Source organism: Natator depressus, chromosome 15 (genome assembly GCF_965152275.1).
Source record: "Natator depressus isolate rNatDep1 chromosome 15, rNatDep2.hap1, whole genome shotgun sequence".
NCBI lineage: Eukaryota > Metazoa > Chordata > Testudines > Cheloniidae > Natator > Natator depressus.
Window position 1 is genome coordinate 15,460,920 of NC_134248.1, and position 27,619 is coordinate 15,488,538.

At 40.6% G+C, this 27,619-nt stretch overlaps 1 protein-coding gene across 2 annotated transcripts in view; it reads right to left on the bottom strand.

Annotated features, from left to right (window-relative positions):
* PPIL2 (peptidylprolyl isomerase like 2) overlaps window positions 1-27,619 on the bottom strand; it is a 113,496-nt gene that overhangs the window by 54,407 nt on the left and 31,470 nt on the right. The window contains exons 7-12 of one of the 2 annotated variants that reach the window (XM_074972878.1): window positions 25,849-25,940; window positions 23,486-23,575; window positions 9,875-9,950; window positions 8,659-8,819; window positions 6,049-6,124; window positions 1,265-1,371 (exon numbers count right to left, since the gene is read on the bottom strand). In XM_074972878.1, the coding sequence (XP_074828979.1) occupies window positions 1,265-1,371; window positions 6,049-6,124; window positions 8,659-8,819; window positions 9,875-9,950; window positions 23,486-23,575; window positions 25,849-25,940 (602 nt within the window). The remainder of the gene's footprint in view (window positions 1-1,264; window positions 1,372-6,048; window positions 6,125-8,658; window positions 8,820-9,874; window positions 9,951-23,485; window positions 23,576-25,848; window positions 25,941-27,619) is intronic. The other variant, XM_074972879.1, reaches the window with a different exon arrangement.

The following is a 27,619-nucleotide window of genomic DNA, read 5'->3' on the forward strand; positions in this document are numbered from 1 at the left end:
GGAGTCGTCGAGCCCTATATTGAGTGTAGGCCTATTGATTCCAATGGCACTATTTGTGATGTAAGATATTACTCAACAAAAGCCTGGCAAAATTTGGCCCAAGTTTACTCTTCTCATTGGCTCTAAGAACTCGAGCTCTGCTGGTGAAACTTGAAAGCTCCACAAGCCAAACAGCTGCTTAGCAAGAAGTCTGCAAGCACAGCTGGTGAAGCTGGAGAGAAGATATGCAGCTATTAGCGTATAAAATTCACACTCTGAACAGCTCTAGAATTTTTCCTTTTGCTTCTCTCTCCTTTTTTCTTTTAAAAAGGAGAAGAACTTTTAGAAACGCTATTCACACAAAGCAGAGATTGCACAATTAAAATCACAGTTTGGAAATGCACGGCAATGTTACCTAGTCCATTTTGCATATATTTACTAGTTATCTGATTAAATGTATAGCGTAATATCTTACCATTTCTATCAAACTCTATTCTCTATAAAGACAGGATGTATAACACAGCTGAGTAACCAGTGCTATTGGAACCTTCGCTTTTGTATTTCTTGGTTTTATCATTTCAGCCACGCAACTTCAATGTTACGTTAGTGCAGCTTATCACATTTAATAACAGAAACAATACTTTGGACTAATGTGGCATTTTAATGTGATGATCTCAAAGTGCTTTACAAAAATGGGCAATAATTATTATGACAATTTTTCAAACAGGTAGTGCTGAGGCACAAAGAGGTTAAGTGTCTTGCCCAAAGCACACAGACAAAGTCAACAGCAGAGTCAAGAATATAAGCAAGGTCTCTTGGCTCCCCTCCCTTCTTAAAGTTGAGATGGCGTGTTCAACTGCAAATAGGAAGGGAGATATCCATAAGATAATTTCTATATTAAGATGCGGTCCATGCTATGAAAGAGTTTGAGAATCTCCGTTCTACCGTTTGGTTTTTAATTTTGCTTTAATTATTTTCTAATTTCTCCATAGACTTGCATTAGCTGACTTCGAAGACCCTGACTATCTCTACTCCTGTGTTACTCTGAAGGGCCACGAACGATGCAAGAGCCTTCTCCTCCACAGCTCATGCCATCAGGAACTGCTTTTCCTTCCCGCTCTCACCCTCTTGAGTCTCAGATTCTCTTAGAATTTCACATTTTAAAAGTTAAAAAGTTCACTAAGTATATACTGCTTGCATTGTTTCACTATTTGGAGCTCCAACTCCTGTTCAATTCATAATCTAGAGTTACATTACAAGATTGAATCTAGGTAGCATACTGTACCATATCACAGTGCAACTCCAAGTTCAGGTCTCCTTTATTAGTGTGCAGTCGTACATAACCTTTTTTCTTCACATACTGGTATCGCACAACGTCCTCCTCAATGGCAGCTGCCTCAAAGCAAAGGTAAAAATTAGCACTTTTGAAATTTCTTCATTAACCTTTAGAAGCTATCTGCAAACAAATCACTAGATCCCTATTAGATGATATCCTCCCCATGGACTTAGGGCCCTCACATATGGTAATTGCCATCTGATGATTTGTACATCTCACATTAATCATCCTACGCCACAAAATTTTCATTCTAGAAAGCCACAACTTGTCTAGAGCCAACAACGTGGTCTGTATTTTAAGCGTCAGGTAACCCTGAATATTACACACTGTAATTTTCCAGTAGTATCTACTAATTATGGGTATTATTTTGAAACCAAATTGCTTCTTGCCAAACTTAGAAACCATGCAGGTAGTCATCAGCCAACCACAAATTGTTGACATATGAAGACCTGAACTGATGGAGCCATGTCACTACTGGAAAGTCAAACCAAAGGCTCACTCCAAGAGACTTATTTCTTTTGTGTCAAAGAAACTCCATTTCTATCAATATTTCTAGATACCCAAATCTGTCTCCAAAGCATCGAAAAATAAAACCAGGGAAAGATACAGGAATTCACGCTAAATAAAGAAAATTACTTTCGTAAATATGCAGTTAGAGTACTGGCTTCAGGCTTTAACTAAGTGTACTTGATAGTCTGAAATCTTTAATCCCAAGAGTAATAGCTCTATCTTGCATTTTAAACACTAATTGCCAAGTCACTTAACACTGAAATTAAAACATTGAGTGCATTTTTGTTTAAGCTAGAGGACGAAAGGAAAGAATTACTGTTTAAAATGCATCTTTGGCAAGAAATATAACCTTGAATAGCAGTAAGTCAAAAGCTGCCAGACAGCATGCAGTTTTTTAAGATATAATTTTAACCAATACCAAGAAGTTTTTAAGCCAAAAGACAGTAAACATTTTGCATGAGAGGAGATCAAGTTTCATTGCTAACTTGCATATATGTGCATCCCATTTTGTGGTCCATAGGCATATGAAATACCTCATTAATTTTAGTTCAATATCTACATACTTACCATTCAGAGCTAAAACTAAATTCACAATTGCTACATTATTTTTGGAATGAACGCACCGGAAAAAACAGCTGCCTACCTTTTCGTAACTATTGTTCAAGATGTGTTGCTCATGTCCATTCCGTTCTTGGTGTGTGCGTGCCCATGTGCACAGTCATCGGAGATTTTTGCCTTAGGGTACCCATGGGGTCAGCTGTGGCACCCTCCTGAGTGCTATGCACTTTGTGAACACTCTTGGGGGTTACGAGAGTCCGAAGGGCAGTGCCATGAATTGGAAATGGAGGAACTCAAAACGGAGGAATTGTCTGTGTCCAGGGAAAATGGAGACATGGAAATATGCATCCTTCAAGACAAGGGCGGCATACTAGTCTCCCGGATCCAGGGAGGAGATGATGGAAGCCAGGGAAACCATACAGAACTTCAACTTTTTGAGGTGCTTGTTGAGGCGTCGCAGGTCCAAGTTGGGTCTGAGGCCCCATTTCGCTTTTGGGATTAGGAAATAATCTGAGTAGAATCCTTTCAACCCTCATCTCCTGAGGGACCTCCTCTACTGCCCCCATTCTGAGGTTGTCTACCTCCTGGGCAAGGAGTTGTTTGTGAGAAGGGTCCCTGAACAGGAATGGGGAAGGGGGGTCGGAGGGAGGGTCAGCCAAGAACTGCAGGCTATAGCCCGAAGATATGTCAAGCACCCAACAGTCTGAAGTCAGCCGTGAACAGGTCAACCGGAAGGGGCGCAGATGGTTGAGGAGAGAGTAGGAAGGTGGATCCTGGGATGTGACTGGGGCACCATCCTCAAGCGCATTCTCAAAATGCCTGTTTCTGGCTTCCTTGGTTCCTGGAATGGTTGGGCTGAGCGGACAAATGGGAAGAAAAAGGGTGTCGTCGTTTAAACCCCTTGTCTCTGTCCTTTTTCCTATAGGTGCTTAGCCGGGGAGTCCCCCAGGACGTGGATGGAGGAGGCAGAAGACGAGGAGGGAACAGCTTCCTAGCCTGCTGAAGAATATGAAGGCCCAGGGAGTGGAGGGTGGCACAGGAGTCTCTAAGGCCGTGCAGCGGTGTGTCCATGAGCTCGGAGAAGAGCCCTGCTCCTTCAAATGGGAGGTCCTGTAGTGTGGTCTGCATCTCCTGGGATAACCCATAAGACTAACCAAGAGCTGCGCCTCACTACCACCGCAGAGGTGACAACCCTGGCTGCTGAGTCGGTAGCCTCCCAGGCCATCTGGAGGGCACCTTTCGCCATCACTTTGCCTTTCTCCTCTGAATAGGCGAACTCCTGGGCTTGGTCCTGTGGAAGAGCCTCCTTTAATTTACTAAGGGAGTCCCACAGATTAAAACTGTACCTGACTAACAGGACCTGGTGGTTAGACACCCGAAATTGCAGGATGGCTGTAGAATAAATCTTTCTGCCAAATAAGTCCAGTCTCTTGGAGTCTTTGTTTTTCGGCATGCAACTCACCTGTCCCTTTCATTAACAGCAGACACAACCAATGACCCAGCTGGAGGGTGTGTATTTAGCTATTCAAATCCCTTTACAGGGACAAAATACTACTTTTCCGCCTTCTTAGAAGTGGGCGGAATGGCAGAGGGGGTCTGCCACAGCAATTTTGCAATCATAAGAACCTCTGAGTGGACAGGCAGCGCGATCTGGGCAGGGGTGGTGGAGGATATGACATTAAAAAGGTCATCTGACTCCATCAACTCCTCAGTCTCCAGGTTTAAATCAGTAGCCACCCTTTTAGGAGGGCTTGGTGCTCCTTAAAGTCGTGGGTGGGACTGCCAGTTTGGGAGGGGCCCACCACCGCTTCCTCTGGAGACGACAATGACAATAGCACTGCAGGGGGAGGGGCAGGATCCCCTTCCCTCTCTAGGGATGGCTCCTTAGGCGTAGGAGCCTGCTGTGCTGCCCCCACCTCAGATTCTGCACCCTGCGCTGACTCCGGTGCTGGTGGTGGTTTGTCCCAGGCAGCCAGGAAGGAATGGTGGGAGTATGGGACCAACATCATCAGCATGCCCCAAAGATTCCAGTATGGCCATTGAGCAGGCCACTGTCCCTGCTGCCACGCCACTGCCGCAGATGCCATGCCGGTCTTGTGGGTTGGTGGTGATTCACCTTTTCTTGGCGAGGGACTGAACTCCTGCTCCGACTTGGACCCTTGCCCCTCCGGTGACCAGGCTGGAGCAGTGGAAGCCTGAGTTTGCCGACTGACCCTCATTGGTGACTAGTGAGAAGAGGGTGAGGATCGGTGCCTGTCCTACGAGCGGTACCAGGGAGATGGAGACCCAGTGCCACAATGGGGAGCAATCCCGTACTGGTGGGGGCTTGACGCTTGGGAGATCGTCCAGGCGACAGCAACCTGCACCATGGCGATCTCTGGCAGGGGGCTTGCCGGTACCAATGGTACGGGGACCGGTGCCTCAATTCTGGTGTCCCATACCTCGGGGGGGAGAGCATAGCATAGCATCAGGGACCTGGGTCTTCTGGCCAGAGACGGAGGTTGTGGGAACGGGGTCCTCGGCCGTGGTGATGGGGACTTATGCCTGCGGTCCGAGGATGCTCCACTTCCCTATGGGGCGGTCCCATGACTGGGTTGCCCTTGGATGGCGGGTCCTCAGCCGAGTCCAGCACTTGGCACAGAGGCAGCTGACTTACTGGGTCTTTAGCCGCTGAGTCTGCTTCAAGCAATGAAGGCCCTAGGAGGAGCCGGGATGCCCTGCTTCTCCCAGGAGTCAGAGGCGGATCCCTGGCTGGGCTAGGGGGTCTGAGCGCAGCAGTACTGCCGTGAAGCTCCAGGGCAGGCATGTGGCCTGACACAGGTCCTTTGCCCAAAGCCACCTTCCCCTCTGGTGCTGGGGAAGCCCTTCTTCTTATGCCGCTTCTTAGGCACCGGCAGCGCGCTCTGCACCGATACTGATGTGCCAGGAGTGGATTCCGAATGGGAGGGCTCCGACGCAGGACAAAGCACAGCCTCCACGAGGAGGGCCCTCAAGTGGATATCCTGCTCCTACTGGGTTCTAGGGTGAAAGTTCTTACAGATCCTGCCCTTGTCCTTTATATGGGACTCCCCAAAGCACTTCAAACAGCTGTCACGGGGGTCACTAATAGGCATCGGCCTCTTGCATGACGAGCATGGTTTGAAGCCTGGAGAAAGGTGCATGCCCTGCTCCAGGGAGAAGTCCCAGCTGGGATTCTAACTACTAATCTAAGACTAACATTTAAACTAATGGCTAACTAAGTACCTAGGAACTATATCTACAAAGGAGATAACAACAGCTGTTAAGAACAGAAGACGAGGTGCTCCGACCAACCACCATGAGCAGTAAGAAGGAGCTGAGAAGGCATTGGGCCAGTGGCACCTGATATATCAGCACATGAGCGCAGCACTCAAGAGGGCTGACCCTATGGATACCGTTAAGGCAAAAATCTCTGACGACTGCGTGCATGGGCGCGCACACACCTAGAATGGAATCGACATGAGCAAGCACTCAAGGAAGAAACCAGGGCTATAGCTGCACGTACAATACTATTCTAAGACATCATACACTGACTAGTTAACAATGCATTCTTGCAGTCCTCTCAAAAGTATGTATACAGGACAACATACTTTATACCAGTATATTTGATTAAAATACACTTTGTTAATGATAGGTATCTACAGTACCTGCTTCATGTGTTGTTTCTGGGGCCATGGCAGTGGATGTGAAGGAAGCACTTACTGTCCCTGTAGAATAGTGAGCCTGTACAAAAGATTAAAAATTCAGCAGAGTTAACATTACAAAAACTGGAGGAAAGAGATGCACCTGCACTCTGCCCTCAAATCCATCTAATTAATTTTGATGTACGTACACACACAGTGAAATAACAAGCTACCTATATAATAGCAGTCATAGTAATTAATAAAAAATAATAATAATACAGCTGGAGGGAATAATGGAAGCAATTAGTTAGCTACTGTCAAAGCAACTCCAGTTCTATTAATTGTTAAAAGGAGATCAGAAGTCCATCTACACATAGGGTAAATTCCTGGCCTCATGGATAAAATGGATGTTTTTTTTTCATTGTCTTCAGTGGAGCCAATATTTTACCCCTAAGCTCTCCAATGGATTTAAATACCAGTACTTTTCCAAGTGCCCTACTAGAGTGAATTAACTGTCAGTTTTAGCTTCTCATTCCCACCAGGCATTCAGATAGACTGTGGTGAAGACTGTCTTATAAATAGTAATTAGATACATTTGTGTTTTTTTAAATGTTACCAGAGCAATGTTTCCTAAAGTATTTGCCACATTTCCAATGTCTTTGTAGTACTACAAAGCTGGGCTCTAAAGATCTTGAAAAAGAAACTATCCCGTTGAACAATACATATACTGCTTTCCTTTTCTTAACTAACAGTTGCTAAACTAAATAATAAGATCTGGCAGGTTGCTATACTACGTGGCACAGCCTACATTCTCCACCCCCAAAAGGGACAGCAGGGTTTAATAACGCTTTGGAAAACATACATCGGCTTTCTTGGTTCCTCTTCTGCAGATGCACAAGTGCTGCAGTTTTAAGCGTGTCTGATACTGTTGCGATAAAATTTCATATTGACTTTTCATTTTTAGGTTATGTAATATTGGCCATGATAAAAAAAAAAAGGTTAGATTCTGTAATTCCTTACTTAAAATATTACCACTTAATTACTAGAAGTACACAAATGTCTTCTATGTTTCCTATTTAAAGCAGACTTTCTCTTTATAAGAACTGGAGCGGAAAGAGGAGCACTACGCGGTGGTATTTCTCCATCTGTCACCTATAACATTTGCTCTGATGAATTTCTACTTAAGGCTGTCCAGACACTGAGCTCAAGGGGCTTATTGCTTCCACATCATCAGGCAAGGGTTTTCTTATTACAAATTATTTTTATATTCACAGCTGGAGATATGAAGGGAGCATTGCTGGCAAGACTTCTGTAAAACATCCTGGGTAAGTGAAATTAAAGCTTACTAAACATATGGAGGGGCTTTGGGAACACTCAGAGTGACACTTGAGCGGACATTGTCATGTGACCCCTAACATCTATAGCCCTGTTCATAGTTTTCTTTTCTGAAAAAAAATGGAACCCCACTCATGGATCTTAAGTTGAGTTAAAAACACAAATACAAGACCAAATAAGTAATAATATATAGCTTGTTTAAATATTTATACACACATCTGTAGATCTCAAAACATTTTATTAAGGTAAACAATAATATCCTCATTTTACAAAGGGAAAAACAGAGGCAGGGAAATGAAGCAACGTGCCCAAGATCACCCAGTGAAATCAGTGGCAGTGCTGGGTATAGAATCCAGGTTTCCTGTGTGCTCTGCCCCTTAGGCTATACTGCCTCCCACAGAAGCCAAGGGAGCTTTGCCAATTATACCAGCTGACGATCTGGTCCTGTGACATGTGGACAGTTCACCGTCCATATGATTTCATCTTTTTCCCCAAATACATTTTGTTTTTTAAAATTGTATAATTGCCTGAATAGGAGCAAACAAGCCAAGCCAAATCTAAGCCTTGCAGCTTCTCATATATCTAGGCTCATAAACAGTCTAAATTGCCTCTGTTTTGTTTTTAAATCATGCGGCACACTCCTACTAACTGATGTTCATACAAGGGCAATCTAAGCACAGTGACATGTCCCAGAGAACTGTTTTAGGGAGAGGATAACACTCAGCAATCTTGGATTCAATATGCAGACGGATTATTTCTTGACAACCATGAACACACAGTAATATGCCCCTGATAAGGGCACCTTTTACAATAATCCATTAAAAATACTGTGAAGAAGAACTGTTGAAGCTGCTTCTGGTGATTTATATATATGCCCACACCAGGAACGATTCACTTGCATTGCCCTTAAGCTGTGTTCCTTCTGCCAATGATAAATTAATTCAAAGCAAGAAATTACAAGCTGGAAGGAAAAATCTTTATCACCTAACTCACACCATGGTAATCACATCCTAAATTTAAAGAGCTCTACCTCTTATCGCACCTGATTTAAAATATATTTTAGGCTCATTTACAAATATTTTACAAAAAGAAATCCATTGACATACACACATCACTGCATTTCTAAAGAATTGCAGTATAATTTAGCTACACCACTCTCATTGCCTCTGATGTATGGTAAGTTCCCATGCACCAGAAAACAGCCCTGTCTGTTCAGGTGGCGATATGGCTACTATACTGAAAAATGCCTTTTACCATTCTTCGGAAATGTAATCAGTGTTGACCTATAAATCAACTTACTGCATTCAGCTTATCCACTTTTCTCTTTTCCGGGGCCTTCATTGTAGCTGCTAGAATATCATCTCCTTTGAATTCTTTATACAGCTCCAGTAAAGTCTCTCGGGTCTCTAAATTTGTATTTTTCAGATAGTAAGATGGATCCAATTTTGCTTTTTCTTCATCTATAAGATAGTATTAAACCATAGTTTCAGTTAAAAAGCAAGCTCTGGATCTCAAAATCATTTTGTTCCCCTTCAACTTAACAAGGCCACACATAGCCAACAGAAGTTGCTCCAATAAAAGATATTACCTCACCCACCTTGTTTCTCTATAGAAGAAGAAATCTTTTTCATGGAAACTGACACAAATTTTTGCTTTTGTAGAAGTGATTATGATGAATGAGTCAGCAGTAAGACACAATGTGAAAAAAGTGACATCCAAGTATGGTGAGACAAATACTTTACTGGCCATGTACTAGAAAAGGGCTTGACTTTATATCCTTTCCCATTGAAAGACTCTTCAGAACAACTGGAAGCTACCTAAACTCTTATAGATCAATTTAAACCACTTGTACGGAATACTAAAGACAGACACTATTTTTGGATACATAATGCAAAAAAATCTGCCCTTCGTCCCCTCAGTGAATGAAACAGATGTATGGCTCATAATGCCCAAGATACATGGTGTCACAGTACAGAAGCATTTTTTTTTTTTTGAAGTGATAGAAGTCACACCTGGGTTCTGCCCTAGCATGCCTAATTTTTGCCGACAAATATTTAGAGCTGAATTTGGCTAGGGAGGGGAGGGGGTGGACAACAGTGGTAAGGAGGTCGAAGCTGAGGGTGGGAGCAGAGCCGGGGACTGAGGCTGGGGCCCTGGGTGTGGGGCCAGTAGCCGGGGTCAGGAGTGGAGCTGGGTGGCACTCCCTCCCCACTCTCCAGTGGGGCTGGCCCGGGCCTCAGCCACACACCCCCAGGGGAGTGTGCCCCACAGTTTGTGGACCTCTGATCTATTTAACGATAAGCACGGTGGAGACTGTCTCTTACTGTGTGTTTATACAATGTCTAGAACTACTGGTCCCAATCTCAGCTGGGGCCTCTAGGCACCATTAAAGAACATTTCATAATCCCATCATCCAGTGTTTTCTTTTAAAAATCACTCAACATTCCACAAGCTATTCTCCAGGTTTGTATATTAGGATTAGAGTTTCTTCAGCCAAGCTTTAGTTCATCCTTACCTGGGTCTGTCACCTTTAAGTTGTTTTTAACATGGAAGAAGTCGGAGACATTAAATTTGTCCAGATTGGTTGGATCCTGAAAATAAAAATAAAAAAAAGTATAAATCTTCCCAATGGAAATGAAACAGCAGGTAATAGCAAGCATGTGTTAAATGGTGGGCTGGAAAAGACTGAACTAAACATGATACAGACAAAATTTCAGGTAAACTATATATAGAAAATAGCTATTAAAATAGCAATATCTGAAAGAGTAAAAATTCCTGGTTATATCTGTTATATGACTGAAATTTAGTGTTGTTAATTAGTAAGTACAGAACCAGTTATTAGCACAGTGTTGCTCATGAATGGACTGGGTTCCAATAACTGGTCACAGCTTGCAAACTCTGAGATTCTGATTCTAAACTGGGATTAGCCTTCCAGAGTATTAGCCAAATAAAATGTCCAGCACCAAAGGACCAGATTATTGAAGTTTTCTAGACACCTATACATACAAATATGTGCCCACTGGAATTTTCAAAAATACGTAGGCACCTATTTACTTTTTTACGCAACTAAATACCTTTAAAAAAAATTTGGCCCAAGGAGGATAACACTGCAAACAGATACAATACAATAAAAATGATTCCTTCATTTTTAAATGAGAAATTTAACATTTTAAACAGGAAAGATAACTGAATGCCCATGTGGTGCAGTACGTGCTATTCATTTGCAGTGAGGTTCATTTAACGTGAGCTAATACAGCAGGGCCTTCAGATCCACATGGATCCTATTGATCACGCAACACATTTTTTCCACAGTCTTAGAAAAAATTCATTTTCATACAACACTTTTCATACCCAAGATAACACAGACTTCTTTTAAAACAGCAGGGAGTCGGATCATAGCAGCACAGTGATTATGCGGACCAAGAAACAGGAGCTATTTACTCTACCATACATACAGCGTCAGATATCAGACTGACTGATGTTTTTTCCACTGAATGCATCCGATGAAGTGAGCTGTAGCTCACGAAAGCTTACGCTCAAATAAATTGGGTAGTCTTTAAGGTGCCACAAGTACTCCTTTTCTTTTTGCGAATACAGACTAACATGGCTGCTACTCTGAAAGATATCAGAAGCTGTCTATAGAGAGCATACAATAGGATTGCGGTTGTTCAGCAAATCCATGACTGGGAGCAGGAGGCCACTTCTAGAGAGTATTATTAGTGTCCCTGCCCATTTTTGGAAAGTGCCGTCTGACCTTTTATTTCCACCAGGACAACTACCACCAAACATTGGAGGAGACGCCCTCCATGTAATGCCTCATTTGAAGAAGAATATGTCTAAAAATATGTCTAATATGTCCAAAATCTCTTAATATCAAATCTTCCTGTAGGACTTGAACTCGTGACCTAAGAGTATTACCAACTGAGCTGTGAAGGTAGTTCAGTAGAAGTACTGAGGATAGTAATAGTCCATGAAATAAAAGATAAGAGAACTGAAAGAACAGAGATCTTTTATCATGGAATACTCTGGGTTCAAAGGTAGCCAAGGTATTAAACGAATGGTTGGGGGGAGGGGAGCGGGAGAGTCACCACTTTCACACAGACTCTATTTTTCAAACAGCTTCCTAAGCATGGAAAGGTGGTAAATGATTAAAATGATATTATGTTTAAAACAATTAACTCTAATTTCCATACTAATATTTTAAAAACAAATTATAAAGTTATTTCTCAGGGGTATGTCAGTAAATCAGTTTAGTGATATCTCTGTAAACTGTATAGCTAAACAAAAAACCTTGAAGCACTACACTCATTTTTAAGCCACTTAATACTAGTAGGGAGCAAATGTTCACGCTGAGGGACATTAGGAGCTGAATCTGAGGTCCTTACTCCGTCTAAACTCCCACTGACTTCATAGATGTGTTAGGTCACAAGCCTGTAATTTACTGCACTCTGGCAGAAGATGCAGTGAATTGCAGGATTGCAGTCTTCCTTTGGGATTTGATCCGAAAAGTCACCTTGCACATGTTTTTGCCAGCACATCTTGCTAGGGTCAAGTAGCCGATCCAAGAGAAGGGTAGTCACACTAGTGGATAGAAAAGGGGACCAGGAGTCATGAGGGCTAGCCTTATTTCTGCCACTTGCTGTAAGACCGGAGGCAAATCCCTTCAGCTCTTTCCCTACCAATAAAAACACGCCTCACACACACAAAGGCTGTGAGCTTCAATCAACTTTTGTGGAGCATTTCCAAACCTAAATATCCTCAGACCAAGTATGCTCTATTACACTGTAAGCTTTCTGGGGCAGGGACAGTTTCTTAGGCGATGTTTCGTATGGTGCAGTCCTCATTTAGAAGACGATGTTAAATAAGCAACAAATAAGTATCACACTGAAAACTCTATTAAGTGACCCACTCAAAGAACCAGCAAAAAAAATTAATGACCTACTAGATGTGGATCTTTAAACTGTGTGGCCATGTGGCTTCCTGTACAATTTTGTTTGACCTTTAGTTAAAGTGGTTAAGACAGGGGATGCCTACTGGAGAGGCAGTATCATTCAATAATTCTTAATCTTTCCTCATAATCATCATTTCCCCCCTAAGGCTTGGCCCTTGTAAGCTCATCTTTCGAGCAAAGAGGTCACAACATCACATCAGGATATCTAATTATTCCAGGAAATTATATCTTACAGAAAATAAAGAGAGTTGTGAAGTGGTAAAGGTTGCTTGAGGAGACAAAATCTAAAATACCTTAATAAAAATACAACAGTCAAACGTTCAAAAAAAAAAATATTGCAGAATACTAGGTTAGTGACTAATACACTGACATGAATGTGAATAGTATAATTATTCAAAAAAAAACGTAACAAAACTACTCAAATTGTTACTTTCAATTAGAAAGTTCTCAAGATTCCATCTCTACTAAGTCAATGGTTAATACAGCAGAGCTGTGGCTTCATCTCTCATTAAATGATACAATTATGCCTTTCATTCATCCCTGAAATTGTATGCCTCCATTGGTGAATAAATCTTTAGTTTTATTGCTGGCAGTAAAACCAAAAGACATTTATGAAATCAGCCTGCATGAGTTTGCACCCTAATGACGACCCACTGGCTCGCCTGCTTGCTTCTCCCCTCCTTCCCCCCGTCAAATCATTTCCCATTATTTTTCAGTTCCACAACAGCAACTAGGATGCAGCCTCACCAAGGTATTTGATGTTGAAAAGCTAGATATTGTTTCTCTTCTTTGGAGCTCTTGTGTAAGAGAATGTAGCTTTTGATTTCCAGGAATAGGAAATCTGGGCGCATTTCTTAACCATCCTGGTATGCTCCTTCACTTTTGTATATAAACAAACTGTTCCAGCACAAAAAATAAGTATAACAAGCCCCAAAAAAATCCAGGGGTAATTTCTGATCTCTAAATTGACATCATAGAGGGAAGTGAGGCATAAATGAAAAACAAAACAAAAAAAGCCCAGGCAAAGGCCTGTGGCAAAGGCACTACTTTCAACTTCCAACAGAAAATGCAGACTGCCTGTTTTCACGCATTCCTCTAGCTACTCACAGGCTACAACGTTTACTTACAGAAGCTATAAGCATGCCACGACACTACAGGTGAAGAGAATAAGACAATTTACCCATTCCAGGGATCTGAAAATACATCATCATATTAATAGAGAACATAAGGATTTTACAGAAAGTTACATTTCTGCCACTCCTGCTCAAGCTTAGGGGTAAGAGTTGCTCCTGGAACAGGCTCTCTTTGTAGCAGGGAGATGGAGGGAGAAAAAGTGGCCTGCAATAAAGATTAATCTGGTAACATACATTATAGTCTCCTTTACAAAAGCCTCATGATTAAATTTATTTATATTTTATACATAATTTAAAGAAATTTAGATATCTAGTTACTCAAGGGCCTCCATAAAGCGAAGTCTTAAGCATTCAGGATATCACAGACTCCTCCAGGTAGCTAACTTTAAAAGGTAGCATTTCACAGCCATAATACTTTTAGTTGCTTATTGGCTTAATCAGTGTGACCGCTGACACTGAGCAACTAAGGAAGAAGCTTTTATAGCCACCCACCCCTCTATATACTTCCCCTGGCTCTCCAAAACCTCATTTAACTACCTGTTCATAACTCAAGAATCACAGTATGGAATATGGTAAACAGCAAACTGCAACCTCATCTCCTTAGAGATCACAGCTGTTCTGTCTCTCTGTCCTTTGAAGTTCTAAGCATGAATGACACAAATGAGAAACCCCAAGGCCTTGTGAGCTATTCTTCATTATACTCAGGTGGGCTGTTTTATTCAAGTAGAAACCTTTAAAGATTTGATTTATACTATCACCCTTCTATTCTCATTTCTGCAACTCAGGAATTTCACTGTACATTGAGTAGGCAGGCCAATTAAGCAGCATACATACTACAAATGTATTTTCCTTCTGTCATTGAAGAAATGTTCTATAACTTGAAATCTGAGAGTGGCATCTCAGTCAGGTTATCTAGGGCAATAAGTCAACTGACTCCTCCCTCTAAAATTAAGCATTGTGATTCACTAGGAAGAGTTCAATTTAGAATGAGACATATGTTGACTGCAAGAGCACAGCAACAGATGTTAACTTATGTACAGAATACTGCAGGGTTCTACTAAGCACACCTCTCCCCAGAAACTTCGCAAAATAGGTCTGACCAATCCTAACTTGTGCTGCAGATAATGTGGACAAGTTATTTTTTTTTACTAAAGGAAAGGGTGCCCAGAACACAAGACAGACATTTTTTGATGTGTGCTTATTTAAATCCAAATAAAAACACAAATAATACACATTCTTTGGACATATCCCTTTCAGGAAGAAACTGTCCAACTATTAATAAAATGTTTAACATGCCAGGTTCATCTCATTACACCAGTGACTGTTATTGTGCAGAGAATCAGATGAGAGATGAGAGAGGGAGTCAAATCAAGACATGAGTGTTGAGAAGACTGAGATGTAGCGATTAAGACACTTGTTTCAAGGCACCATAGTTGTATGAATGGACTCTCCTTTGTAGAAAATGACTGGAGTCAATAGGGAGTGCCCCTGCTCCAGTTAAGGTGAAGGACCAAGAGCTAAAAATTCCTGGGTAATTGCTGTACATACCTGCCTCTTTGTACAAACCTGCCTTTTGTTACTAGCTACAAAAATGTGGAATTGTTTTTTTTGCAGCTAGCAATAAAGGGCAATGGTGGGTTAAGAGAAAGAGGCCTAACCTGTTTCTGTTCACTTTTTTGAACTACAGCAAGTCTAATGAAATTGGAACTTATGGTTCATTAAATAGTTTCAGCATGATATTTTTTATTTTTAAGCCCCAATCTGAATGGAGTATTTAATTTTATCATTTTCAATGAACTTTTTTTCTTTTCTATTTAAACATTCCTCTCAACTGTTCTGACCATAAATACCCTTTGTGTTAATGCAGGAGAGCCTGGAAATGAAACTAATGATTAAAAAACAAAACAAAACAAAAACTAACTAGCCTCTTCATTATTCAAGGTGAAATGTTAAAAAATAGTAAATTAAAATTCTGAGGTTCTTTCTGATTTAAACTTTAACAAATTACTAACAGGTAAAAATTTCACAGTGTTGCCAGCTGTTACAATTTTGCCATAAATCTCATGATATTTAATGTTTTTCTTAAAGCCCTGGCCCTTGAAGACTTTTCATTAAGTGAGAATCAGTTTTTTGTTTTTAAAGTTTTTAGCCCTCATGATTGTGGAATACAAGCTTAAAAACGTGACCCAAGTACATCCTAGAGATTCAAAACCAGGAGGCAAAAAAACCCAACCCATTTTAAAAGATATGAATTGGGGGCCTCAGTCATGATTTTAGAATACTTGGTGCGGGCAATACTATATATGTCCTTTTAGGTAGCGATAGAATCATGGAATTTAGAGATTAAAAAAAACATACAGAGGGGCCTAATTCAAGACAGAGTTAATGGGGAGTTTTGCTAATGACTTTAATGGGATGATAAGATCAGTCTCCCAAGAATTCTCACTTGTTATGTATACTTTGAAAATTGCCTTTGGGGTGAATGCACCCAGCCTGATTAGAAACCCTCCTGCACAAGCTGTGAAGTGGCTTCAGAGCTGCTTCATAGAGGTTACTCCGGCATAGCGGCTGGACTAACCTCCCTGGGCACTTACACTGCCTTCCACAATGCTGGTTAATGGTGAGAGGATTCACACAGTGGTAGATCATCTGGACCCAACCATGCCCTACCCCATACCACAGGAAGCTCAGATAGAGTGGTGTGTCCCTACCACGTCATCCCTGCATCCAGCCCCTTCTGATTGTATGCAATGACTGTGCACCCCGTTCATTGCCAAGGAGCCCTCTGTCTCCATAGAAAGTGTTTGCTTTACCCTTTAGACAAATAGAATAGCAAATGGGAAATGGCTCAAGAGTACAATATCAATTAGCACACAGCTCAGCTACCTCCAACTTTGTTCATTAGTTATGCTTCTTCTCACAAACACCGGTGGTGTTCAACAGCTTGTCAGGATGTATGTCTTGTCTACAGCTGATTAGGCTGTACAGCAACACTTAAAAAAAAACACACAGCAATACATACATACTTTATTTTTAAATGGCTGCAAATGTATCTGCCACTGTATGTTTTATGCCCTGATTTTTCTTCCCTAGTCACTTCTCCTGAGAAAACACCATTCCATCATTTTTTGTGGTTCAAAGCACTGGGGATTAAATCCATTAATCTTTCTAACAATCCGTTATTTACGGGGACTAAGCCAGTTACAGCTCTGGAACCATTTGACTTGCACAACCACATTTTATAATAATTTTTTTGGCAGCCCCGTGTGACAAGCAGCACCCTCCTGGCCAAGGAGAAAGACAAGATTGTCAACTCAGCTTCTTCATCACCCACAAGGATTGCTATTGAATAAAACCTAGAGAGGCAGCACAGTTCCTCTCACAGGACGCCCATCCCCTGCAGGCTTGGACGCCAACAGTAACTTGTATATGGTTTTACAGTGCATAGCAGGAATAATTTTTCTGTATCTCAGCAAACTTTAGGGCTTGGGTGTGCATGGATGCACAGGGGTGGTGAAGGGCTGAGAGTCCCTGAGCACCAATATGCAGAGACTCCTCTTTGCTTACCACCCCTCAATACACGATACACCATCCACCTTAAAGGGGGTGTGGGGTTATTGCAGAAGGTACATTGCTGCTGCACACTAGCAAGCTCTTAACATACACTGTACCTCATATAGCCCCTTCAGGAGGCCCACAGAGCTCAGCACTTTTCACAGAGTGAGCATAGGCCTATCCTCTCAAGGCAAAAAATCTGACTCTTTGCGTTTCTGGTCATCTGCCCCTGAGCTGTGGTAGGAGCCTCAGATTTCCCAGTCCCATATAACACATTCTGGTAGAAACATGTACACTGCCTTCTATCCCAGATCTTCACAACTACTCAAAGAGAAAGAGGCAAGATGTTACATTTGGGTTTAACCTATAATTAATATACAATAACCAGCAGGGGTTCATAAAGAATCAATGTTGCCAGCCAAACTTGATTGCTTTGACAGAATCTCAAAATTAAAGTCTGAAGGGAATGCAGTACAGGGCATATGTTGGGATTTAATATCAACTCATAAAATCTTACTTGAAAAATTAATTCAAATTGCTTTGTGGAGGGGACATACACATTGAAAACTAGCTAAAAGTGTAACATCGGCAGTTTATCAAATGAGGGGGTGGGTGAGAGATCTCTTATGGGATATCAAAAATATCACCAATACCTAGCTCTTATGTTTCATCCAAAGATATCAATGCAATTTACAAAGAGGGTCTGTATCATTAGCATCAGGGATCAGTATTAAGTCCTGGAGTATTTAAGATCTTTGTTAGTTATCTGGAAACATGTTAGTGAAATCTGTAGACAATGTTAAATTGGGAGAGTTGACTTCCAATCAAGACAGAGAAAATGCAGAGACCTAGAAAGATTAGAAATGTGCAAAATAACAAAATTCAGTTTGTAAGAGATACAAATTAATACAGCTGGGGGAAAACAATCTGAACTGTAATCTATAGGAGAGATAAACTTGGATGAAGTAGTCCTCAGGTGATAGAGGACAGCAAATTAAACGTGTGTTTGGAGCAATATATGGCAGCCAGGAAAAGGACAATGTAATTTTGGGAGTATAAAGACTGAGGTCAGGTGTATTTAGAGCAAGGACGTAACAGTCTGTCTCTGTGGTTCTGGTGTGACTGTACCTGGAATACTGTGTATATTTCTGAGCACCACGTATCAGAAAGATACTAACGAAGTGGAGGGAGTTCACACAAGAGCTACAACGGTGATCTGGGTTACTGACTGATGAGGAGAGATTAAAGGGGAGAGAGCAAGAGAGAGAGATGTTCGGCTAAGAGATGACAGAGTACCAAATATCTGAAGAGAGTGTAAACCCCCAACTGTTAAGTGGAAATAGTTAATTATTTATGGAGAAACAAGAGATCTACATTTTGGAAAGAAACATTTAGGCTGAATATCAGGAGAAGCTTCCCCAGCCTAATACACTTTGCTCTCAAGAATGGTCTCTCAACAGCAGGGGTGGACTTTTAAAATTCTACTGAACAAACCATTGGGAAATGTTAAAGATGGATCAATCATACAACTAGCTGACATAAGATGAGCATTCCATCTAGATTCTATTATCCTATGGTAGCTGTTTGCAGCCAATACCATTCTCCTACTGTGATCTCATGAGATCTCACAAGCTACCCAGGATCGGGCCAGGTATTTGAATGGAAGACCCACTCCCAAGGAAAGTCTTTTGTGGTTTGGGAAGTGGTGCTGAGAGATCCAGTAGGGCACTCCTTCATCTGAACCAGTACTGAACCACTGCCCCAGAATGGCATTATGGGAAGTAGTACACTTAAAAATGCTGCCTTCTGTGATGGTATGTAAAAACTCAGGGCCCCGATCACTGACAGAGAGAAAAGAACCCATGACACCTTTTGCAGGATTGGAGACACTAGACCTAGTGTCCTAGCCAAATGCCAGTTTTGGTAGCTGCATTCTGCCTACCTACATTCCCCTGAAAATTTTAATCAGAGATGATCTTATTCTTTGCTGCTTCCCCTGAGGGGTAGTGTAATGCTGCTGTGTAATGTTAAACAGTTGCCATGTTCCACACCAGGCCAGTAGTGGCTAAAGCAATTTATGTATATGCAAGTGCATAAAGCTCTTTACACAGAAAAGTACAATATAAATGTAAGATATTGTCATTGTTAACAATTCGAATTTTGAGTTTGCTTTTTGTTCCAGATCAGAAGTGTAGTTTTGTTTTGCCCTTTTTTACTAAAAGCAATCCAGGTATGACTGTATAAAGCAACAAACATATCCAGTCAGTTGAGCGGATGCTCATCAGCAAAGCTGTAAAAAAAAAGTCTGATCAGTATTTGTGCAACTCATTATTAGTGTTGGTAATTGGGACTAATTACAATTTTTCTGTTATACCTCTAAGTAATTCTATTCTAGAAAGAACAAGTATTAAAACACCACACCTCCACCTTCTTAAAAAGAGGTAAACACTTTAAAAGCAGGTTAATTTGGGGTCATTTGCTATTTTAACAAATATTTCCTCAGCAGCTGTAGGATTCTGCTGTATGTAACAGCAAGGAAAAATGTGGTCATACATCTGGAAAATACCTGATAAACACACATTAATCTAGCTTTCCACTTGAACTCTATTTATATTTTACTACAAAATCAGTTACAGTAACACATGTGCCCCCATCTGCTTCCTAGGACATTTAGATGAAGCATTTCCATAGTCTGTTTTCTGTCAATAAACTGAGCTACTAAAAATACAGTTCCATTCAGTTGCTATTTGCAAAAGTAAAGAATGCTTTTTATAGAAACCCCTCCTCCGCGCCTGATGCTTTGCCGGCAAGCAGGGTCAGAACTACCAATCCAGCTCTCAGTTCTTGCTCTCTCAGACACAAGGACATCCAACTCACGTCAGGAAAGCAAAGAAACCTGTGACAATTAAAGATTTAAATATATAGCTGAAAGCTTTCCAAAGAGACAACGTACATAAGCCAGAGTTCCAGCTGCAAACTCAACCCAGTGATGGTCTTTGGCTAAGAAACAAAGCCAGCTAGTCACAGGGCTTGCAAGGGTCAAGTCACTCACTGCCCAGGGTCATCTTGACACAGAGAATTTATAAGGAAGAAAGCCAAAGACCTTGGTCTTTCTTCTAAATGATTTACCAAAAGGAAACAGTACATAAGAAATAATAATGAATTCACACATTAAAAAAACAAAAACATGAGGATCATGACAAAAACCCCTGGAAATTCCTGCCTAAGAATGAAAAGTAACACAAGGTATAGTTTCAAGGTATAGCACACGGGGATTCAGTTGCATTACTCCCATTGACCTGAATGAGAGTTACACAGCTAAGTCTCTGTGCACTACTTTGATAATTGACCCCTTTGACACACTTCTGTATCCTCTAACACCTACACACAACAAGTGTCCCTACACTATTTCCTCAGTGCACCCCATTATGCTGGTATGTTGGAGGACACAAATGGTTCATTTCCTCATTTAATATGAATCTCTTAGCTTTTCTTGTTTTCTGTCACGGAAAATTCCTTTTCTTTGTTCACTTTTAAAATACCTCTTATTCTTTGAGGCTGCAGAACCAAATGTGGTGAGACAGAGACAAATTTAGTCAGTGGTCTGCTGCATGCCTGAGCAGATAAACGTAGTTCATGCTGCATAGTCCAACCAGGCACATGAGAATTTACTGCATTCACTAAAATAGGGCTGGCATGTGCACTGATTTTGTGTTAAAAACGAACTCCTTCAGCCACTGAAAGCTGCTATACATAAACTGACTTTCATCCCAATGACAATTCCCCCAAAATAGGAACAGTTTGGGAGTAATGGCCTACACAATTTAGTTTTTAAAACAGAAAGTTGAGTCAGAAAAGCAAAACGTGTTTAAAATGATTGTGTGCTGGTTTCTCAAAATGTGTTCCGCATTCCACTGACCCAAATTTCTCCTCTGCATTTCAGTGGTTTCCAGATAGATTTGAGAAAATAAAATAGATTACACCACCCAATAGTGTAGTAGAAAGGTTTAGTCAGCGTGAGTTTGGGATGAGTGCATTTCTTAAGAGTAGCAAATCCACACACATACTATGCACGTCATCCTAGATGAGTGCATGGGTGGTGTCAAAAGTGCAATTTAACAACATGGGTACTATCTCCACATAGGTGGTGGTGGTGGTGGGGTCCTAAATATGACTGACTGGTCATTGGTACACAGCCTAAGTCATTTATGTTAATATACAGACTGCTGCAGATTGAGAGAGAAATACAACTTCACAGAAGAGGCAGAAGTAAGATGCAAGTAAATTCATATAACCCCCTGCAAGCAGTCATGCTAGTTTTTGGAAGATTTATGCATCTAAGAGAATTTAGAAAGGAACATTTAAATACAGTAAATTTAGTTGAGTAACAGACAGCTGTTTTTATTAATATATTTAAGATATGTACCTATGGAACATGTTAAAATCCTAACACTTATTTAAATGACTGCAGATTTTAATCACTCATTCAAAACTGTTTGGTTTTCCATAATGATGGTGCAAATACAATAGTCACTTAGAGTCTCATCACTGAAGCAAAACCACTAGCATCTTGGCAGTTAGATTCAGATATCATCCTGTCGGAAGCTTTGAAACTTGAATCTGAGGGAAGTTGTGGGCCTTGCATTCACTGGGCTGAAATATTTAATTTTGTAGTAGCCTGAACAGTCATAGAGCCAGAAGGATGGGGGTGGGTGGGGTGGGGGGTAGAGAGATGACAACTGTACACATGCTTTTCAGCACAGCAATACAAGAGGAAACAGCACACTTCTTCCCATGAACAAACAAATTTATTTGAGGAACATTTGCAGCTTAAATTTGTATTTATCAGCCTACCACTGGTGACAATTCTCTCATTCATAAGAGATATGCACTAATCGGTGACTCCAGTGGCATGATCCACCAGTATAAAACAAATTTCTATCTTGCTGTAATGCAAGCTTAACAATAAAATCATTTTAAGGTCTAATATTTAAACTCATTTTATAGTAAATTTCTTTGTAAGCTAAGTGCCTATTACAGCGGATTATAAAGTAGTTTTACAGTCTCTTATTATGGGTTCCCAGTACTAGTAAACTCACTAAAAAAAACGAACAACCTTAGTAGCATTTCACATTCAGAGAAAATAAAGACTCCCAACTTCCTTTGTAAATGTACTAATTATCTTTGAAGTTTTACATTTTATTTCTACCTAGAACATAGTTACATCTTTCTAGTTTTATAACTTTTTAATTTTTTTAAACAAACAGATTTTATACGGTAACAGACATAAGCAAAACATTCAGGTGAAGAATTCTGTATTGCTGCCAGTTTTCTTCTAGATGTAGAGACATTTTGAAAAACCTACTTTGCTCAGATTTTCATTTTTAAAAATCACCCCTAAAATAAAACAGTATCAATTTAATCAGTTTTTCATCTTTTAAATAGCTGAAAATTTATATGTGGATTATTTTATTTCTTATGACAACATGGTTCATGTCTTATTGGCCATCTGACTGGCTAGCTAGACATAAAGAAGTCTCTGGCCATCTGTCTCTCCTTCTAGTTAACATTATAAACAATTACAGTAGATGCTGGCTAATTCCCACTTGGCTAAACTGCAAAACTGATAATTCTTACAATTACCCAGTGGTTTCATGCCACTTTTAAGCAAAGATTTAATAGCCAGGTCTCATAACTAACATTTCATTATGGTTACACCACAGTACAATACATTTACTTGTATAGTGTAATGTGTTACATAATTACAAGTACACTTGTCAAAATACAAGAACAGTGTATGTTTCCGATGCAGATTCATTGATTTTCCTTTTACCCAATGTTTATGCTTACTCCACAAAATTATTAATCCACAAAATTCGGCAACCCACAATGGGCCTCCCCGCTAAATTAATTAATTAATCACGATCTACTATGGCCTTTTCTACAGTATGGCTTAAGTCAATGTAAATTACATTGCTCAGGGCTGAAGCCCCCTTCTGAGCGAAGTAATTTACATCGACTTAACGTGGTGTCTACAATGCGTTATGTTGGCGGGAGACGCTCTCCCATAGACATACCTTCCGCCTCTCGTTGAGGTGGATTAATTACGTAGACAGGAGAGTGCTCTCCCATCTACTTATTGAGGCTTCACCAGACGCGCTAAATCGACACCACTGAGCCGATCGATTGCAGAAGTGCCGATTTAGCACCGTAGTGAAGACAAACCCTATATGAAATGAAAAATAATCTGATTAGAGTTTCACTTCAGCTCTGGTGAAATTATATGGAATATCTAGGCTTGCCATCTAGAGAACAAATGAAAGTGATGCGATTGTTACCCACTACAAAATACTGTTTCTCTAATCAGTTGTCATTTTATATTAGCAATGCAACAGGGAGTGGCCAGTCTGCCTAATACTCCCCAACCCATTCCAAAAGAGGGTGTATTAGGAGGCATGAAACATAGAATAGAATAGAATAGGTTTACCTGCAGCGTCAGGATGTCCTGCCTAGTAAAGGGTTCATCTGTCAGGAGATCCTTGTAGCTTTTTGTTTTTATGTTCAGCTGCTCAACTGCCTAACAGCCAGGTGGAAAACAAGAAATTAAAATTTGAAATTATCTGCCAGGCAAATGCAAGACATCTTGCACCCTTTAAAAATACACAGGATGACATAAACAAATTAGAGACATTCACCTCCAATAGGTGATCACATTGTTTCACTGGGCTCCTTATTAATTTTGGAAAACATATGTATTTCTTTCCTAACCATTTGACTCAACAATCTCTAATAAAAAAATATTTTATTTAGGACTCTCTAGCTACATACATTGTTGCTACATGTTTTTAAACCAAATTCCACAAAAGAATTTAAAGAAAAGCAGAAGAAAATAAATCCTGTCATCAGTTTTCTAGATTATAGTTAAAATGCACAGAACCACATTTTTATGCGTGGAGCAATATTAATCTCTAATTTAACAGGTGCAATGAAAGTGATTTATAAAATGGGCAGCAGTTTACAGCATGGTAGGAATCAACATCAAAGAAATACATTGTACTCCTGAACAAATAAAATAATCAAACCAGAATCACCACTACATCAAAGCATGGAAGACACAGCTTTACTTACAAGGAAAGAAACAGATGTACTCACACTCAAGTGCCTCCTCCTACCCAGAACCAAAATAGGTAACATTTTTTCTGCTACTTTAAAAGTCTAGAAATGAATTTACGGCTTATATAACCTAGGAATAAAATTACACTGGAGAGAGTGATGTCTAATGCGAGCAAATCTGTGCAAGTTTTCCCCACACATCTGCTCAGCTGAGGTCTCTTTAACAGGGTATGCAAATTGTGACAAAATGGGTAGCAGTTCTACTATATGGGCAAGCATCAATTAAGAACTAGGCTGCTAAATCATTTTTACTTGTAATCAAAACAAACTAGTATCCATGTTTCCAGACGAGAATAGCAAGTATTCTAACCCAGTCTCATCTGTTCCCCTAATTAGAGATTTTAAAACGTGCAATGTCATTTAGAATTGGGAGAACATATTGGGGTGGGGGGTTTTTTGGTGAATTTAGCCCCTTTTCTTGTTTGCAATTGTCCAAACTGATTTTTTTTTTATTTGAAATTTCAGTATTTCAAACAGTTTGATGTCTGTTTTGTGTGAACAAATTCCAGCCTGTGGACTGTTCACAAATGTTCACAACAGTGGTTCTCAATCAGGGATACGTGTACCACTGGGGGTACACAGAGGTCTTCTAGAGGGTACATGAACTCATCTAGATATTTGCCTAGTTTTACAACAGGCTACATAAAAAGCCTAGCAAAGTCAGTACAAACTAAAATTTAATACAGATAAAATGAGAAAGTAAGGAATTTTTCAGTACTAGTGTGCTGTGACACTTGTACTTTTTGTGTCTGATTTTGTAAGCAAGTAGTTTTTAAGTTAGGTGAAAGTTAGGGCATGCAAGACAAATCAGACTCCTGAAAGGGGTACAGTAGTCTGGAAATGCTGAGACCCACGGTACTACAATACTGGATAGTCAAGCTGTATACATGCTCACCCAAAGGTTTGAAACTGATTGTATTGCGAGGTTTGTATGAACAAACCTTTGTTCACACAAATGTTCACAGAACGTGAATAAAAAGTTGAGAAATGCAGTTCAAGTGAAGCTCTCAAATGTCCACTAACAAGTTATCTATTTTTCTCCAACTCCAGTTAAAATATTCTTGCTTACTAAAGAAAATTAGAAGCAGGCAATCTGCCCTTTGTGCATGGATATGTACTAGAAAGAAATGTTGTTGGCTGCACAGAAGAGTTGTTTGTTCATTCAACTGAAAATGAATCAGGAGTGTGACAGTGAGTCAGGAGTTAAACATTCTGGCCTACAACTCTCTCTCGGCTCAGCTACATGCAGCTTACTCAAATGACAGGCTTTAAAAGTAATATGCATCTTAAATCATTCGGAATGTCCATAAGGGGTGAAATTCATCCTTGTGAAAAAGCCAAGGGCCTCAGCTCCATTTCAGACCTATTTTGAAGACTTAAATGGAACCTCAGTGGTGTATAGGCCTCTTGCTGGCCCTAGGCACAGGGGTCGATTCCACCCTATTGGAGATAGCGTGGCATAGAGCAGGGAACTAGAATTACCTGGATTCTATTCCCCATGCTGCTCCTAGTTTGCTGCATGACCTTAGGGAAGCCTCTTCACGTCTATGTGCCTCAGCTTCCCTGTCTGCAACACAGGGACAACACTTACCCACCTCTGTAAAGCTCTTTGAGAGCCTTGAACGAAAGATGCTACAAGTGTAAACCATTAACACTGAAATGCAATGGCGAGCCTACCTCATAAGCAAATACATTTCCAGTCGTCTTGATAGCCACTATATGGGAGTTATTGGTGAAGACAGTGAAGAGCACTGGACAATGGTATTTACCTGTGGGGGAGGAGGGGAGAAAAACAAAAAACCAATTCTGCATGAGTTTCTTATGGTTGTTTAGACAAATGGAATGGTTGCTTTAGTTGCCTTTGTGAAGAATATTTACATTCTTTCTATAAAACAAATGCATTTTTCATGTTCAGTGTACAATTTATGGTCTTTTTAATTCATGCTTTGTTTCTCTAGTACTTGGGGGTGGGTGAGGTAGAATGACACCTAAAAGTATTATAAATCAAGAGAGAAAAATGGGTCTTTGAAGTCCACCATCCAGTAGCCAGCAATATAGCACGTCCCATAATGGGGTTGGTGTCTACTCAGTATCACAATATAAATATTGTAATAACCAAGACACTCTTGTTGAGTGTAACTTCTCACTACCCCCACCACCCTATTTTCAGCCTCGTTCTCAGGAACATATCTTGGTTTATATCCAGCAGAGGTGCAGATGAGATGGTGCCCTTTGCATGTTCTGCTGGTAAGAAAAGGCAGCACTTCGTATTCAATCTCAGTAAACAGAATTCCATTAAACCTAAGCACACGCTTTTCAATAAAGAACCTGGCTTCAGCTCAAATTGATCTGTAAATTTTCCTAAGAGGGTCAGCATAAATATTAAACACATCTTACATAAAGATAGTGATGAAAGCCAACGGATCAAGAAAATGTATGGATAAACTTGGCAGAAAGCAATTAGAAGATTATTATTAATTCTTGATCAGTTTGCTAGATTGGGAATTCGGAAACAGCTTTGGCTCATTTGATTCTTTTCCTACTAATTACAATCTGATCAATCAAAAACAGCAGGGAGAACTGAATAAAGATAGCTCAAAGCACTACCAAGACAGGGCAGGGAAGCTCCTACAGATATCACCCACTAGAGTCACCCAGAGATAGTGCTCCAATCTCAGACTTGTAAAAGCAAGGATAAGAAATTTTGGGAATTTTTTATTTATTAATCTACCCAAAACTGAAGGAAAGTTATCCACTTTATGAGAATGTGTAAGCTTCAGAGGCAAATTTAGATGGTGTTTTATGACAGGGGCGGCAGTACTTTGTCCCACTGAGGGACACACAAGCAAGCTACCTAGAGCCTGAGGCCTGCCCCCAGTTGCCTAAAATAAAGGAAACTGCAGCTGCTTTAATCTTTAATACAGAGGAGCACTCCATGAAGATAGTGCTCCATCTTGATCTGAATGGAAGATGCTCAGATAAAGACAGAACATTACATGGCTTTTCCTGTAATCACTCCTCGCCCGACTTTCTATATGAAAGAGGAGAACAGACACCTGGGCATGTGTTAAAATTCCATGAGCTATGTTTTAAGAAATGCCTGCTGTTAGACAGAAATAAAGATCAAGTCTCTTCCTTTCATATTGCAGCCTTTTACTTCATCTAGCACCACCCAATGGGCTCTTCTTAAAAAAAGGCTGTTTGGAAAGTTCATGGCTACCGTAAACTCGCCTGTGTTATTATTTGTACAGTATTAGTGCCTGTGCCCCCCAGCTGTGGAGCAGAACCCCACTGTGTTAGCACTGTACTAACACAGAACAAGAACATGATCCCTGCCCCAAAGTGCTTCAGCCTGCTAGCACGCACTCTGGCACTTGTGCACTGATGATACAGCTAGCTACATATATCCCACAGTAGTGCCAGGTGCTTCCCCCCACCCACCCATTCC